At 48.0% G+C, this 16,400-nt stretch overlaps 1 protein-coding gene and 1 long non-coding RNA gene across 2 annotated transcripts; both read right to left on the bottom strand.

Moving 5' to 3' along the window:
* Positions 1-726: 726 nt before the first annotated feature.
* Positions 727-16,387, bottom strand: EXOSC5 (exosome component 5). The gene is made up of 6 exons (XM_063431293.1): positions 16,174-16,387; positions 13,262-13,375; positions 9,809-9,929; positions 5,912-6,053; positions 5,735-5,824; positions 727-2,003 (listed from the first exon to the last, which is right to left on the bottom strand). Exons 1-6 carry the CDS (start codon positions 16,253-16,255, stop codon positions 1,911-1,913), a joined length of 642 nt encoding a protein of 213 aa, XP_063287363.1. The 5' UTR covers positions 16,256-16,387; the 3' UTR covers positions 727-1,910.
* LOC134572370 (uncharacterized) lies at positions 3,499-4,586 on the bottom strand. The gene is made up of 2 exons (XR_010085276.1): positions 3,889-4,586; positions 3,499-3,856 (listed from the first exon to the last, which is right to left on the bottom strand). It is a non-coding gene; the product is annotated as an uncharacterized LOC134572370 (long non-coding RNA).
* Positions 16,388-16,400: the final 13 nt, after the last annotated feature.

Here is a 16,400-nt window from a genome sequence, read left to right as displayed (position 1 = left end):
GAAGCACAGAGAGGAGTGAGGGTGGGGAGCGAGATCTGTGAGTGTGAGTGAAGCACAGAGAGGAGTGCTGGTGGGGAGCGAGATCTGTGAGTGTGAGTGAAGCACAGAGAGGAGTGCAGGCAGGGTTAATGAGATCTGTGAGTGTGAGTGAAGCACAGAGAGGAGTGCTGGTGGGGTCAATAAGCTCTGTGAGTGCGAGTGAAGCACAGAGAGGAGTGCAGGCGGGGAGTGAGATCTGTGAGTGTGAGTGAAGCACAGAGAGGAGTGGGGGTAATGAGATCTGTGAGTGAAGGTCCTCCAGATGTCATTCTTTGCAGGAAATCTTACACTGACCGGGCAGAATGGGAGTAGAGGGAGAGCCCCCCCTGAGTTTTGGGGGTTTGACGTGCAGGATAAGAAAGTGGTTTAATTGAACGGAATGGCCGAGCTGGGCGCAGCAGCTGCAGAGGGCACGCCATTCACAGGATATTGCCGGCGTGATTTACAGCTCAACACGACATGCACACAATCAGTAGTCAGACGGCACAATAGCAGTGACATTGCCGTAATAGAGGAGAGATTTAATCTGAGCAATAATCCAAACTCCTATCAGACAATCTCAGAATATTATCCGCAGCAACAAAGCCCTGGACATGCACCGTCACACAGCTATATAATAAACATTATTACACTATCTGTACGGCATCACTCGGGTCAACATCACATGGAGCCGATACAAACAGGGAAAAATAACAAACACTTTTATTCACAAACATCAACGGTAATATGAAATGCATGAACTGAATACAAACTAAACTGAATCTCGCAGGTCATTGTACAGCGCTACGGAATTAGATGGCGCTATCTAAATAATAAAAAAAATTATAATGGAGAAAGGACAGGGCAAAGGTGTCAGGTTGAGGGTAGCAGGATGTGAAGGGAAGAGAAGTGTAGCATGTGATGGGGGTGAAGAAAGGGGGGGTGGTGATGGGGGTAAAGTAGGGGTGAGAGAAGATGATAGGGGTTAGGGAAAGGCGATGGGGTGAAGGAGGGGTGAGGTAAGGCGATGGGGTGAAGGAGGGGTGAGGTAAGGCGATGGGGTGAAGGAGGGGTGAGGTAAGGCGATGGGGTGAAGGAGGGGTGAGGTAAGGCGATGGGGTGAAGGAGGGGTGAGGTAAGGCGATGGGGTGAAGGAGGGGTGAGGGAAGGCGATGGGATGAAGGAGGGGTGAGGTAAGGCGATGGGGTGAAGGAGGGGTGAGGTAAGGCGATGGGGTGAAGGAGGGGTGAGGTAAGGCGATGGGGTGAAGGAGGGGTGAGGGAAGGCAATGGGGTGACGGAGGGGTGAGGGAAGGCAATGGGGTGACGGAGGGGTGAGGGAAGGCAATGGGGTGACGGAGGGGTGAGGGAAGGCAATGGGGTGACGGAGGGGTGAGGGAAGGCAATGGGGTGAAGGAGGGGTGAGGGAAGGCAATGGGGTGAAGGAGGGGTGAGGGAAGGCAATGGGGTGAAGGAGGGGTGAGGTAAGGCGATGGGGTGAAGGAGGGGTGAGGTAAGGCAATGGGGTGACGGAGGGGTGAGGGAAGGCAATGGGGTGACGGAGGGGTGAGGGAAGGCAATGGGGTGACGGAGGGGTGAAGGAAGGCAATGGGGTGACGGAGGGGTGAAGGAAGGCAATGGGGTGACGGAGGGGTGAAGGAAGGCAATGGGGTGACGGAGGGGTGAAGGAAGGCAATGGGGTGACGGAGGGGTGAGGGAAGGCAATGAGGTGACGGAGGGGTGAGGGAAGGCAATGAGGTGACGGAGGGGTGAGGGAAGGCGATGGCTGTAAAGGAGGGGTAAGGGAAGACGAGGGCTGTGAAAGAGGGGTAAGGGAAGGGTGGGAAGGCAATTGTAAGGGGAGGGGAGTGGCTCTGCAAAGAAACTGTTTTCTCAGGATTTCGAGTATCTCCTCCTCACCGAGTCTCTGTAAAATGTAAAGATCTTCTGAGCTGCGATCTGAGCCACAGCGATACTCTGCTGGAGCTGGGGAGACAGAAAGAGTGTGAGAGTGAGTGAGAGCGGTATTATACACAGTGTGAGTGAGCGCGGTATTATACACAGTGTGAGTGAGCGCGGTATTATACACAGTGAGTGAGCGCGGTATTGTACACAGTGTGAGGGAGCGCGATAATATACACAGTGTGAGGGAGCGCGGTAATATACACAGTGTGAGGGAGCGCGGTAATATACACAGTGTGAATGAGTGCGGTAATATACAAAGTGTGAGTGAGCGCGGTAATATACACAGTGTGAGTGAGCGCGGTAATATACACAGTGTGAGTGAGCGCAGTATTATACACAGTGTGAGTGAGCGCGATATTATACACAATGTGAGTGCGGTATTATACACAGTGTGAGTGAGTGCGGTATTATACACAGTGTGAGTGCGGTATTATACACAGTGTGAGCGAGCGCGGTATTATACACAGTGTGAGTGTGGTATTATACACAGTGTGTGTGAGCGCAGTACCCTCCTCCCCCGCTCAGTTTAAGAATCGCTGCAGGGACACAGATTATTTGTACAAATTTAATGATTCTCATAAGTTCACTTTATTAAAATCTCCCAGTCTATCTGCCTGGAGGGATTTCTTAACATGTAGAGAGAGATGGAACCACAACAGTACAACCCAGATCCCACGGTACTAACAAAGATACTGAGTAAACGTTTAACTTTATCAATGCTGGACAACACACATTACAGGCAACAAATCATACAGCACCCATAGACCTGCGCACTGCAGGGTGACACAGACAGAAGGAGCTATGGGACACGGAGTCTGTCCCTCCCACTGCAGGGTGACACAGACAGAAGGAGCTATGGGACACGGAGTCTGTCCCTCCCACTGCAGGGTGACAGACAGACAGAAGGGGCTATGGGACACGGAGTCTGTCCCTCCCACTGCAGGGTGACACAGACAGAAGGAGCTATGGAACACACAGTCTGTCCCTCCCACTGCAGGGTGACACAGACAGAAGGAGCTATGGGACACGGAGTCTGTCCCTCCCACTGCAGGGTGACAGACAGACAGAAGGAGCTATGGGACACGGAGTCTGTCCCTCCCACTGCAGGGTGACACAGACAGAAGGAGCTATGGGACACGGAGTCTGTCCCTCCCACTGCAGGGTGACAGAGAGAAGGAGCTATGGCACACGGAGTCTTCCCATCCCACTGCAGGGTGACACAGATAGAATGAGCTGTAATACAATGGCTCGGTGGTTGCGGCTGTAATACCGAGTTTATCTTATTGATATTCAGGTGAAGATTCAGACGCTCAGAGACACAATGTGAGATATGAAAGCCCAGCTGGGAACGATTTGTAAGCTATGTGTATGTGACAGAGAGACACAGAACGCTTTGTACTCTGTGACGCCCGACTCGGGACCTTCAGCGCTCAGAGAATAAAAAACATGAAAACACTTCATATTTATGTGAAACCTTTAGATCATATGGAACCCAGACAGCAGTCTGTGAACACAGTACAGGAATAGCAGAGAGAGCTGCAGGGCAGGATGGAGGTGTAGTGACAGAGCTGTGTGTGGGGTCAGTACAGGAATAGCAGAGAGAGCTGCAGGGCAGGATGGAGGTGCAGTGACAGAGCTGTGTGTGGGGTCAGTACAGGAATAGCAGAGAGAGCTGCAGGGCAGGATGGAGGTGCAGTGACAGAGCTGTGTGAGGGGTCAGTACAGGAATAGCAGAGAGAGCTGCAGGGCAGGATGGAGGTGTAGTGACAGAGCTGTGTGTGGGGTCAGTACAGGAATAGCAGAGAGAGCTGCAGGGCAGGATGGAGGTGCAGTGACAGAGCTGTGTGTGGGGTCAGTACAGGAATAGCAGAGAGCTGCAGGGCAGGATGGAGGTGCAGGTACAGACAGAGCTGTGTGGGGTCAGTACAGGAATAGCAGAGAGAGCTGCAGGGCAGGATGGAGGTGCAGTGACAGAGCTGTGTGTGGGGTCAGTACAGGAATAGCAGAGAGAGCTGCAGGGCAGGATGGAGGTGCAGTAGCTGTGAAATGGAGGGTTTAGAAAGAATGATTGAACCCTTTATTCTCAGACTTGGAATATAAGAATGGCTGTGCTCGGTTTGGTAAGGTTAGCCACGAGCTGCCACGTAACAGCTGATTACTCCAAGGCCACGGACAGTGAGATTTCACATCATCCAGCAAAAGAAACTCCCTGGGAATGTTAATGGTAAACACACGGTCCGGAGTCTCTCTTGTGAATTTGTACATAAAACCCTCTGCACTGCATAGCTGTCGCTCCAGATCCAGAGTAATACAGTGTGAGCTACTGAAACAAACTGCACAGCAGCAGGGAGAGGGTTAACGCGATCCTACAACAGCAGCAGGGAGAGGGTTAACACGATCCTACAACATCAGCAGGGAGAGGGTTAACACGATCCTATAACAGCAGCAGGGAGAGGGTTAACGCAATCCTACAACATCAGCAGGGAGAGGGTTAACGCAATCCTACAACATCAGCAGGGAGAGGGTTAACACAATCCTATAACAGCAGCAGGGAGAGGGTTAACGCAATCCTATAACAGCAGCAGGGAGAGGGTTAATGCGACCCTATAACTGGAGGAGTCTGCTGGGTGTGTTTACAGATTAATCTGAGCGACTCTTACTTTAATTAAAGCATTTGGGTGGATTTCAGGAGAAAATGCTGTGAGCAGCGCAGTCCTAGAGGTTCCCCATCAGCAGCTTTATACCCTCACCGGCCAGTCCTAGAGGTTCCCCATCAGCAGCTTTATACCCTCACCGGCCAGTCCTAGAGGTTCCCCATCAGCAGCTTTATACCCTCACCCGCCAGTCCTAGAGGTTCCCCATCAGCAGCTTAATACCCTCACCGGCCAGTCCTAGAGGTTCCCCATCAGCAGCTTTATACCCTCACCGGCCAGTCCTAGAGGTTCCCCATCAGCAGCTTTATACCCTCACCCGCCAGTCCTAGAGGTTCCCCATTAGCAGCTTTATACCCTCACCGGACAGTCCTAGAGGTTCTACATCAGCAGCTTTATACCCTCACCCACCAGTCCTAGAGGTTCCCCATCAGCAGCTTTATACCCTCACCTGCCAGTCCTAGAGGTTCTCCATCAGCAGCTTTATACCCTCAGCGGCCAGTTCTAGAGGTTCCCCATCAGCAGCATTATACCCTCACCCGCCAGTCCTAGTGGTTCCCCATCAGTAGTTCTATACCCTCACAGGACAGTCCTAGAGGTTCCCCATCAGCAGCTTTATACCCTCACCGGCCAGTTCTAGAGGTTCCCCATCAGCAGCTTTATACCCTCACCGGCCAGTCCTAGTGGTTCCCCATCAGTAGTTCTATACCCTCACAGGACAGTCCTAGAGGTTCCCCATCAGCAGCTTTATACCCTCACCGGCCAGTTCTAGAGGTTCCCCATCCGCAGCTTTATACCCTCACCGGCCAGTCCTAGAGGTTCCCCATCAGCAGCTTTATACCCTCAGGGGCCAGTCCTAGAGGTTCCCCATCAGCAGCTTTATACCCTCAGCGGCCAGTCCTAGAGGTTCCCCATCAGTAGTTCTGTACCCTCACCGGCCAGTCCTAGAGGTTCCCCATCAGTAGTTTAATACACTAACTTGCCAGTCCTAGAGGTTTCCATTGAAGACCTGTATAAGAGACATGACTGATCTCTTATTAGGAGGTAAGGGAGAAGTGTCTCAGTATTAGGATGCACTGTGTATTAGGGTGGTGGCCTTACCTCTGTAGTAGAATATGTTCCTCGAGAAAACACTGTTAACACTTTGTTTTCCGTACTCTCTATAGCGAAGGTCAGGACGGCTCGGCTCTCCTGTTAATACAGTAACATTACAATGAAAAACCTTTACCAACTCTGCCGGGAGGCTGTGCCATGTACTCACCCAAGCCATGGACTTACCTTCTGTTGCTTAGTGTTAGGGTCAAGGGTCAGATGGCCATCAGCATTCAGTGCGCAAGTGACCCCACAGAAGAGGAAACACAGGGGGAGGCCTGCGTCCATCAGTGCCATGCACGCGGCGTTCAGACAGCAGGCGAGGAGATAGGCAGGCGTTAAGGGCTGTCAGTGTGCGGGTGGACAATGTGAGCCCAGAAACAGATATTTATTAAAGTGAGAATTGCTGGGATTTCAAATGTAAGGCCAAAATACCCGAACTGGGAACACAGCTAAATTATTGGTTTTGGCCTAAAATTTTAAAATAAATCACTTTGAATTTGCAGCAATACTCGGCGTCATACAATTATTTAAATAGTGCCACCATATGCCGCAGCGCTGACAGGGAATGATGTTCGTTTCGAGGGAGCCAAACCAAGAGCTGGTTACTATTTTTAACATTGTTAACAGTGTCAGATATTTGGTGTGTACAGGAATCCTGACACCCTAATTCCATCTCCCTTCCTGTGGCTTTAATTAACTCCGCTCAGATCTGACAGATTGCTAGAGAAAGAACCTGCGTGTCGAGGAACGCTGAATTAATCACGCTGTCCCAGAATGACGGCTAACAGTGAGATTAAAGGCGCAAATACAAGTTGTCTCCCCAGCAAGCAGCCATTGCAAGGGCCCTTCTGTAAGTAGCCATGTGCTGCTCTGTGAGACTGACTGATCTGGGGCAGAAGACATTAGGCCGCTATATAAGGAGACGCCTTTCAGGAAATCCCACTATACTGAACCGCGGAGAGCTATCAGAGCACCTATAGGGCAGAGTAACGAAGGGTCATGTCACTCCAAGGACAAACAGAGTCCCACATAGCAAACACGACGGTAAACTTCGCTGAGACAACCGGACATTAAATTACCTGGAATCAGCAACTGCATGGGTCTCTTTAACATCTACTTATTTAGTGTTAGCCGGGCTCCACAGTATGGAGTGTCCTACTCACTTAGCGTTAGTCAAGCTCTGTAGAATGGAATGTCCTACTCATTTAGTGTCAGCCAGGCTCTAGAGAATGGAATGTCCTACTCATTTAGTGTCAGCCGGGCTCCACAGAATGGAGTGTCCTACTCACTTAGCGTTAGCCTCGCTCTATAGAAAGGAATGTCCTACTCATTTAGCGTTAGTCAAGCTCTATAGAATGGAATGTCCTACTCTAATGTCAGCCAGGCTCTATAGAATGGAATTCCCTACTCATTTAGTGTCAGCCAGGCTCTATAGAATGGAATTCCCTACTCATTTAGTGTCAGCCAGGCTCTATAGAATGGAATTCCCTACTCATTTAGTGTCAGCCAGGCTCTATAGAATGGAATGTCCTACTCATTTAGTGTCAGCCGGGCTCTATAGAATGGAATGCCCTACTCATTTAGTGTCAGCCAGGCTCTATAGAATGGAATGTCCTACTCATTTAGTGTCAGCCGGGCTCTATAGAATGGAATGCCCTACTCATTTAGCATTAGCCAAACTCTATTGAATGGAACATTTTTGCTACCAGGTAGATCTTGCTAAAAAGCTGACAAATTCGGGGGTAATTTTACGATTGATAAATCCCCATATGTCTACACTTTGCACTAAATTCAGACTTGTCATATTATGAAATACAATGTTATTCATACCAATTAGAGCTGTTGAGATAATTTGGTCTTGCAGTCTGGTGATTATACCGACAGATACAGAACTGTGTCCACTGAGCCTATGCTGCCCACTAGTGTCCAAACATTGGAATGACTAGGAAACAGAGTCTGTCACTGCTAACAGCATTACTAAGGATCAACTGTGCAGCTAAATTGCAAGATTTGGAATTTGAAAGAAAGATTAGATGGGAAAAAAAATATCTAATTTCAGACAAAGAACACAAAAATTCTTGAAGGGGCAGTGCTCCTTAAAGGAAATGGCTGAATTTATTGATATGTTTACTTATCTCTATATTTAACAAATATTTATCTGTGAGGTGTGAAAAGCAAAATTAAATGTAGAAATCCACCCCTCTTTACCCTATAACTGGGCGCCTCCATCTTAGCCCCCAGTAAATCAAATTGCAGAGAAGTGACGGTTCCCTTTTAAGTACTGACCTGCATTAATGTGATTAGATTTCTCAAAGCACCAGCACAAGTTGTGGCGCTGTATAAACTAGCAGCGCACAGTAAGTTGAGCATACAGGTAGAAACAAGTGAACTGTAATGTATCACATACATACCACCACGTACCAAGCGGTTTACTAAACTCTGACATGTCCCGAATGTCTAATTTTACGTCAAAATAGCAGAATTTAAACCACGGAGAATTGTCAAATTTGGCTATTTCGACCTAAAGAAGCACTATATTGTTAGGAATACAGAGCTGCATTCTCCCCCTCAAAGGGTTAAAATAAAAACCTTTAAATCACTTACCTGTTTCCTGGCTCCGTCTCAACCTCCTCCGATGTCAGCGGACAGCCAACGAGCATGCGTGGCAAGCACCCCACTCATTCATTAGCACTGAATCAACGCTTCCCTATAGGATTTTCAAGACACAGGACGTCCTAATGCAGAGCGAGTTAAACTCCGTGTAAATGCAGGAAGTGCCCCCGGTGGCCGCCTGGAAGACTAGTGGTAGTCTTAAAGGACCACTATAGTGCCCTGAGGGTGCCCCCACCATCAGGGTCCCACTCCCGCCGGGCTCTGGGGAGAGTAAAGGGTTAAATCTTACCTTTATTCCAGCGCCGGGCGGGGAGCTTTCCTCCTCCTCTCCGCCTCCGATCCTCCCTTTCGGCTGAATGCGCATGCGCGGCAAGAGCTGCGCGCGCATTCAGCCGGTCTCATAGGAAAGCATTTACAATGCTTTCCTATGGACGCTTGCGTGCTCTGTGATTTTCACAGTGAGAATCACGCTAGCGGCTGTCAGTGAGACAGCCACTAGAGGATTTGGAGGCTGGATTAACCCTATAAACTGCTATGTTTATTAAAAAAAAAAAAAAAGGGTTAATCCTAGAGGGACCTGGCACCCAGACCACCTCATTAAGCTGAAGTGGTCTGGGTGCCTAGAGTGGTGCTTTAATCATGCAATATAAACATTGCAGTTTTTCTAAATCATGATTTTCACTGTAGGCCAATGGGGACAGGGACACTGCACCCAGACATCTTCAATGAGAGGAAGTGTCCCTTTTATTTTACTTCGAAGTTTCTGGAAATGTCTTAGTGACTAGACCAGGAGCAGGTATTATGGGTCAGCGTGAAAGAACTCTGATAACGGCAAAACATTAACGATATAATGTAAACCTTATGACATGCTCTTACAGTGCTGGCTTTAAATGGTTGTCGGGATAATTCGTATACATCAGTCGGACGATTTATTTAATACGATCTACTTTACTAACCGCTCCGGAGTGTGGCGCCCCGATTCCCGCAAGGTTCGCAAAGCAACACATTCTACCAGGATTCAGGGCGCTGTTCACGCACAAGAACCTCTTTGTACTTTTTTTTATATTTTCCCCTGGAATATCTCACCAGAAATTTACATATTGAAGCTAGGCGTGTGTCAGTTTTGTGTAAAAGTGGGGTCTGTGCCACCCATGTCCTCCCCTCAGTCCACCCACTCCTGGTAGCAAGGGGACAGGATTAGGGGAGAGAACTTGGCCTCAGCCTCACATTTATTCTTTTTTTTTTTTTGAGGGGTGGTGGGCAGTGCAAGGGTTACTATAAAAGCAACATTTTTTTTATAAGACTGCTTGGGCTAACCCTTTTAAGGGACGCAGCACGAGCAATGCACATCAGTTTTACGCAGGTAACGGTGACTCTCAGCCCAGGTCTGGTTTACATCTTTTACGGTAGTATTAGATTATCATTTTATTTTGCCCCTATCTGCTGGCAGAATGAGATAAGGATACAGATCCAGCATCGCTGACAATCTGAAGGATGATGGTTATAGAACTTTTGGGGTGCAGAGCTCCTATAACGACAGACTCGCACGTCTCCCGAATCAGCAGCTCCTGACTCTTCTCCTGAATGGCTGAAAGGAATGGAAAGAGGAAAAAATGTCAGATAAATGTGGAGTTCCAGCCGGGTACGACAAACAAAATGGCAAAAATAAGGGCACAAGCAGGGGGTGTGAAATCAAACCAGAGAAGGAAGGGTAACAGGGGAATAGGATGGAAATCCAGATGGACAAAGATTTACATACACACAATGACAGAATCACACGGACACCCTATATGGTTTTGTTATTTGTTGAAAACCAGAGCACGAGGGAGAGATTGACGACGAATAACCAAAAAGCCACAATTGCAGGTGTAGTGTGTGTGTATAGATGTAAAGTGTGGCAAACCTAGCCACTTCTGGGCTATACATGTATTAAAGGTTGTCTGTAGGTTATGTCGTAGGCTGTATGTATTGTACTGTGTATTCTGGGACTATGGTAATTCGCCTGCTGGAAGCCGTAAACTACTAGCCTGCAAATACTTTGTTTCACGAACAGCGGCTAACCGGGCTGTTCGTGAGACGAATGCGGGCTCCCCTGATAGACCACACATTCAGGGACGTGTGGCGCTTGTTAACCGATTGCAACAATGTTGCAATCGGTAATTAGAGGCTCTCCTAGGTGGCCGTCGTTCGACTACCGACCACGCGGCGGTCGGCCATCTTGGATCCTTTGTTTCTGCAGCGGTGTTTGGTCGTCGAGCACCTGGAACTAAAAACGGCTACTCGACGACACGAACACCGCTGTACTTCCATACCGTTTCGGGAGCCCAGTTTTCGGTAATTTCGTTCTCCTAAGTTCAATCGGCAGATTGAGGGGAACTTCCATGTAAAAAGTAATTGATGCGGCGTTCGGTCATTTCAGCTGGGATCTGAGCGGTATTCTCACAAAAGAGGCTCTCAGACCTCAGCTATCTACCGAACGTTCGGTCATGTCAATGTACCGAATAAAGCGTGCAATATGTATTTTTAAGTAAATTGTCGGTTTTGCTGCGCGAGGGGATAATCCACTTAACCATCCATTTTAGTGGGAGTATCCCTCTCGTGCAGCGATGCCTGCTGGGAGAAATACAATGCCTGTTGGGAGAAATTCCCTGAAACATCTGTAGGGAAACCCCTTACATGGGGAACTGTATAAATATGGAAGCCTGTAAATAAAGCCGGTTAGTTGACTCCCATACTGTGTTTCGTCCGGTTATTGGGAGGATTTGGGACATTGCCTTACTTTTCAGCGCTGACTGTGGATTTACCTGTAATACCAGCGGAGATCGTGGATTATAATACTGCCCTAGGCTACATAAAGTGTGTATGCATGTGTGTGTGAGTAGTGGTGTGAGGTGTGTGTGTGGCAAGATTAGCTAGTGTTCAGGAGTAGAGTATAAATGGACCTTAAAGAGAAAGGGGGGATAATAGTTTAATATAAATATGCGGATAACGCTTGGGCAGTATTGTATATTAATGAATATGTATGACTGATTAACTGCAAGACTTCGTATATATTGTTAAAATAGAAGGAAGATGCTGGGCATTTCATACGTGTGAAAGTAAACAGGTTATAAAAACCAACGTAGAAGCCTCATTGTAAATGAAGTAATAGTAATGAAGAGCATATGTATTTTATTTTATTGTGCTGTCCTGTAATCTTTTTTTTTTTTATGTTCTGTTGTTGAAAAAGAAATAAAAGTTATAAATTGAAAGAAAAAAAAAAACTAGGATACTAATTTTAGCCAATTCGAAAACACAAGACTTGGGAGAATTTTGCCAGATTGGCTACTGTGACCATAAATGTAAGTGTCCAGTATATATCCCCGTCAATCACCCCCCCCCATATCCCCGTCAATCACCCCCCCATATCCCCGTCAATCACCCCCCCATATCCCCGTCAATCACCCCCCCCATATCCCCGTCAATCACCCCCCCCCCATATCCCCGTCAATCACCCCCCCCCATATCCCCGTCAATCACCCCCCCCATATCCCCGTCAATCACCCCCCCCATATCCCCGTCAATCACCCCCCCCCCATATCCCCGTCAATCACCCCCCCCATATCCCCGTCAATCACCCCCCCCATATCCCCGTCAATCACCCCCCCATATCCCCGTCAATCACCCCCCCTCATATCCCCGTCAATCACCCCCCCCATATCCCCGTCAATCACCCCCCCATATCCCCGTCAATCACCCCCCCATATCCCCGTCAATCACCCCCCCCCATATCCCCGTCAATCACCCCCCCATATCCCCATATCCCCGTCAATCACCCCCCCATATCCCCATATCCCCGTCAATCACCCCCCCATATCCCCGTCAATCACCCCCCCCATATCCCCGTCAATCACCCCCCCATATCCCCGTCAATCACCCCCCCCCATATCCCCGTCAATCACCCCCCCCCATATCCCCGTCAATCACCCCCCCCATATCCCCGTCAATCACCCCCCCCCATATCCCCGTCAATCACCCCCCCCATATCCCCGTCAATCACCCCCCCCCATATCCCCGTCAATCACCCCCCCCCATATCCCCGTCAATCACCCCCCCCATATCCCCGTCAATCACCCCCCCCCATATCCCCGTCAATCACCCCCCCCCATATCCCCGTCAATCACCCCCCCCCCATATTCCCGTCAATCACCCCCCCCATATCCCCGTCAATCACCCCCCCATATCCCCGTCAATCACCCCCCATATCCCCGTCAATCACCCCCCCCATATCCCCGTCAATCACCCCCCCCATATCCCCGTCAATCACCCCCCCCATATCCCCGTCAATCACCCCCCCATATCCCCGTCAATCACCCCCCCATATCCCCGTCAATCACCCCCCCATATCCCCGTCAATCACCCCCCCCATATCCCCGTCAATCACCCCCCCATATCCCCGTCAATCACCCCCCCCATATCCCCGTCAATCACCCCCCCATATCCCCGTCAATCACCCCCCCCATATCCCCGTCAATCACCCCCCCCATATCCCCGTCAATCACCCCCCCCATATCCCCGTCAATCACCCCCCATATCCCCGTCAATCACCCCCCCATATCCCCGTCAATCACCCCCCCATATCCCCGTCAATCACCCCCCCATATCCCCGTCAATCACCCCCCCCATATCCCCGCCAATCACCCCCCCATATTCCGTCAATCACCCCCCCCATCCCCGTCAATCAACTCCTCCCCATCCCCATCCTTGTCATACACCCCCTCCCCATCCCCGTCATATCTGCTCTTATTTGGCGCAGATGACCCCCGGGGAAACCAGGAGGGAACAGGGAATAGGAAAGAAAATAAACTATAACCTAACCACGAAAATAAAAATGAGATTCTGATAATTTCTTAAAGCGAGCCATGCTCGCAGGACACTCACCTGGTAGTCCTACTTTGGGCCTTAGTATCACCTCAATGGTGGCCTTGTCATGCAGCTCTCTGCTAACCTTAATCTCCGCTGGGCCATATACTCCCGCCAGGACAGATGTGTCCCCTTTAAGAGTTGAGAAATGAGCATTAATAAAAGGTACAATAAGTACAGGAGAGAGGAGTATTAATAGAGATACAGTAAGTACGGGAGAGAGGAGTATTAATAGAGGTACAGTAAGTACAGGAGAGAGGAGTATTAATAGAGATACAGTAAGTACAGGAGAGACGAATATTAATAGAGATACAGTAAGTACGGGAGAGAGGAGTATTAATAGAGATACAGTAAGTACGGGAGAGAGGAGTATTAATAGAGATACAGTAAGTACGGGAGAGAGGAGTATTAATAGAGATACAGTAAGTACAGGAGAGAGGAGTATTAATAGAGATACAGTAAGTACAGGAGAGACGAGTATTAATAGAGATACAGTAAGTACAGGAGAGACGAGTATTAATAGAGATACAGTAAGTACAGGAGAGACGAGTATTAATAGAGATACAGTAAGTACAGGAGAGACGAGTATTAATAGAGATACAGTAAGTACAGGAGAGACGAGTATTAATAGAGATACAGTAAGTACAGGAGAGACGAGTATTAATAGAGATACAGTAAGTACAGGAGAGACGAGTATTAATAGAGATACAGTAAGTACAGGAGAGACGAGTATTAATAGAGATACAGTAAGTACAGGAGAGACGAGTATTAATAGAGATACAGTAAGTACAGGAGAGACGAGTATTAATAGAGATACAGTAAGTACGGGAGAGAGGAGTATTAATAGAGATACAGTAAGTACGGGAGAGAGGAGTATTAATAGAGATACAGTAAGTACAGGAGAGAGGAGTATTAATAGAGATACAGTAAGTACAGGAGAGAGGAGTATTAATAGAGATACAGTAAGTACAGGAGAGACGGGTATTAATAGAGATACAGTAAGTACAGGAGAGAGGAGTATTAATATAGAGATACAGTAAGTACAGTAGAGAGGAGTATTAATAGAGATACAGTGAGTACAGGAGAGAGGAGTATTAATAGAGATACAGTAAGTACAGGAGAGAGGAGTATTAATAGAGATACAGTAAGTACAGGAGAGAGAAGTATTAATAGAGGTACAGTAAGTACAGGAGAGAGGAGTATTAATAGAGGTACAGTAAGTACAGGAGAGAGGAGTATTAATAGAGATACAGTAAGTACAGGAGAGAGGAGTATTAATAGAGATACAGTAAGTACGGGAGAGAGGAGTATTAATATAGAGATACAGTAAGTACAGGAGAGAGGAGTATTAATAGAGATACAGTAAGTACAGGAGAGAGGAGTATTAATAGAGATACAGTAAGTACATGAGAGACAAGTATTAATAGAGATACAGTAAGTACAGGAGAGAGGAGTATTAATAGAGGTACAGTAAGTACAGGAGAGAGGAGTATTAATAGAGATACAGTAAGTACAGGAGAGAGGAGTATTAATAGAGATACAGTAAGTACAGGAGAGAGGAGTATTAATAGAGATACAGTAAGTACAGGAGAGAGGAGTATTAATAGAGATACAGTAAGTACGGGAGAGAGGAGTATTAATATAGAGATACAGTAAGTACAGGAGAGAGGAGTATTAATAGAGATACAGTAAGTACAGGAGAGAGGAGTATTAATAGAGATACAGTAAGTACAGGAGAGACAAGTATTAATAGAGATACAGTAAGTACAGGAGAGAGGAGTATTAATAGAGATACAGTAAGTACAGGAGAGAGGAGTATTAATAGAGATACAGTAAGTACAGGAGAGATGAGTATTAATAGAGGTACAGTAAGTACAGGAGAGATTAGTATTAATAGAGGTACAGTAAGTACAGTAGAGAGGAGTATTAATAGAGATACAGTAAGTACAGGAGAGAGGAGTATTAATAGAGATACAGTAAGTACAGGAGAGAGGAGTATTAATAGAGATACAGTAAGTACAGGAGAGAGGAGTATTAATAGAGATACAGTAAGTACAGGAGAGAGGAGTATTAATAGACATACAGTAAGTACGGGAGAGAGGAGTATTAATATAGAGATACAGTAAGTACAGGAGAGAGGAGTATTAATAGAGATACAGTAAGTACAGGAGAGAGGAGTATTAATAGAGATACAGTAAGTACAGGAGAGACAAGTATTAATAGAGATACAGTAAGTACAGGAGAGAGGAGTATTAATAGAGATACAGTAAGTACAGGAGAGACGAGTATTAATAGAGATACAGTAAGTACAGGAGAGAGGAGTATTAATAGAGATACAGTAAGTACAGGAGAGATGAGTATTAATAGAGGTACAGTAAGTACAGGAGAGATTAGTATTAATAGAGGTACAGTAAGTACAGGAGAGATTAGTATTAATAGAGGTACAGTAAGTACAGGAGAGAGGAGTATTAATAAAAGTTACAGGAGTATAAAAGATACAGTGAGTACAGGAGAGACAGGAGTATTAATAAAGATAACCCGGTGGGCTAGTTACCGGTTGTTATCAGTTAGTTACCCCCGGTGGGGTAGTTAGCGGTTAGTTACCCCCGGTGGGGTAGTTAGCGGTTAGTTACCCCCAGTGGGGCAGTTATCGGTTAGTTACCCCCGTGGGGGCAGTTGCCGGTTAGTATCGGTTAGTTACCCCCCGGTGGGGGCAGTTACCGGTTAGTTACCCCCCCGGTGGGGGCAGTTACCGGTTAGTTACCCCCCGGTGGGGGCAGTTACCGGTTAGTTACCCCCCGGTGGGGGCAGTTACCGGTTAGTTACCCCCCGGTGGGGGCAGTTACCGGTTAGTTACCCCCCCGGTGGGGCAGTTACCGGTTAGTTACCCCCCCAGTGGGGGCAGTTACCGGTTAGTACCGGTTAGTTACCCTGCAGGAAGCTGGCGGACCCATCACTCCGGCTCAGCACTCTCAGTTCGCAGCCGATCTCCCGCAGCCCGGGTTCCTCCATCCTCCGATAAACACGTGCCAACTACTGCCGCTTCCGGGGTCCTGGGCCGGGCTGCCCCGCGCGATGCCTGTGTGCTCCTCCCAGCGGGGCCCCGGGGGCCACAGTCAGCGGGAGGGGGGCTTCCTGCGGGGGGAGCTTCCGGGGC

This window comes from Pelobates fuscus, chromosome 9 (assembly GCF_036172605.1).
Source record: "Pelobates fuscus isolate aPelFus1 chromosome 9, aPelFus1.pri, whole genome shotgun sequence".
NCBI classification, from domain to species: Eukaryota; Metazoa; Chordata; class Amphibia; order Anura; family Pelobatidae; genus Pelobates; species Pelobates fuscus.
Note: the sequence above shows the minus strand (reverse complement) of the source record. Positions and strands in the feature narration are given on the sequence as shown.

Excerpts from the sequence above, each read along its gene's own strand:
- EXOSC5 (XM_063431293.1), bottom strand. The coding sequence starts at position 16,255 with ATGGAGGAACCCGGGCTGCGGGAGATCGGCTGCGAACTGAGAGTGCTG. Across the intron at positions 6,054-9,808 it reads ATTGTCAGCGATGCTGGATC|TCTCCTCGCCTGCTGTCTGA; the intron begins TGTATCCTTATC and ends AACGCCTGCCTA. Across the intron at positions 5,825-5,911 it reads CTAACACTAAGCAACAGAAG|GAGAGCCGAGCCGTCCTGAC; the intron begins GTAAGTCCATGG and ends CTGTATTAACAG.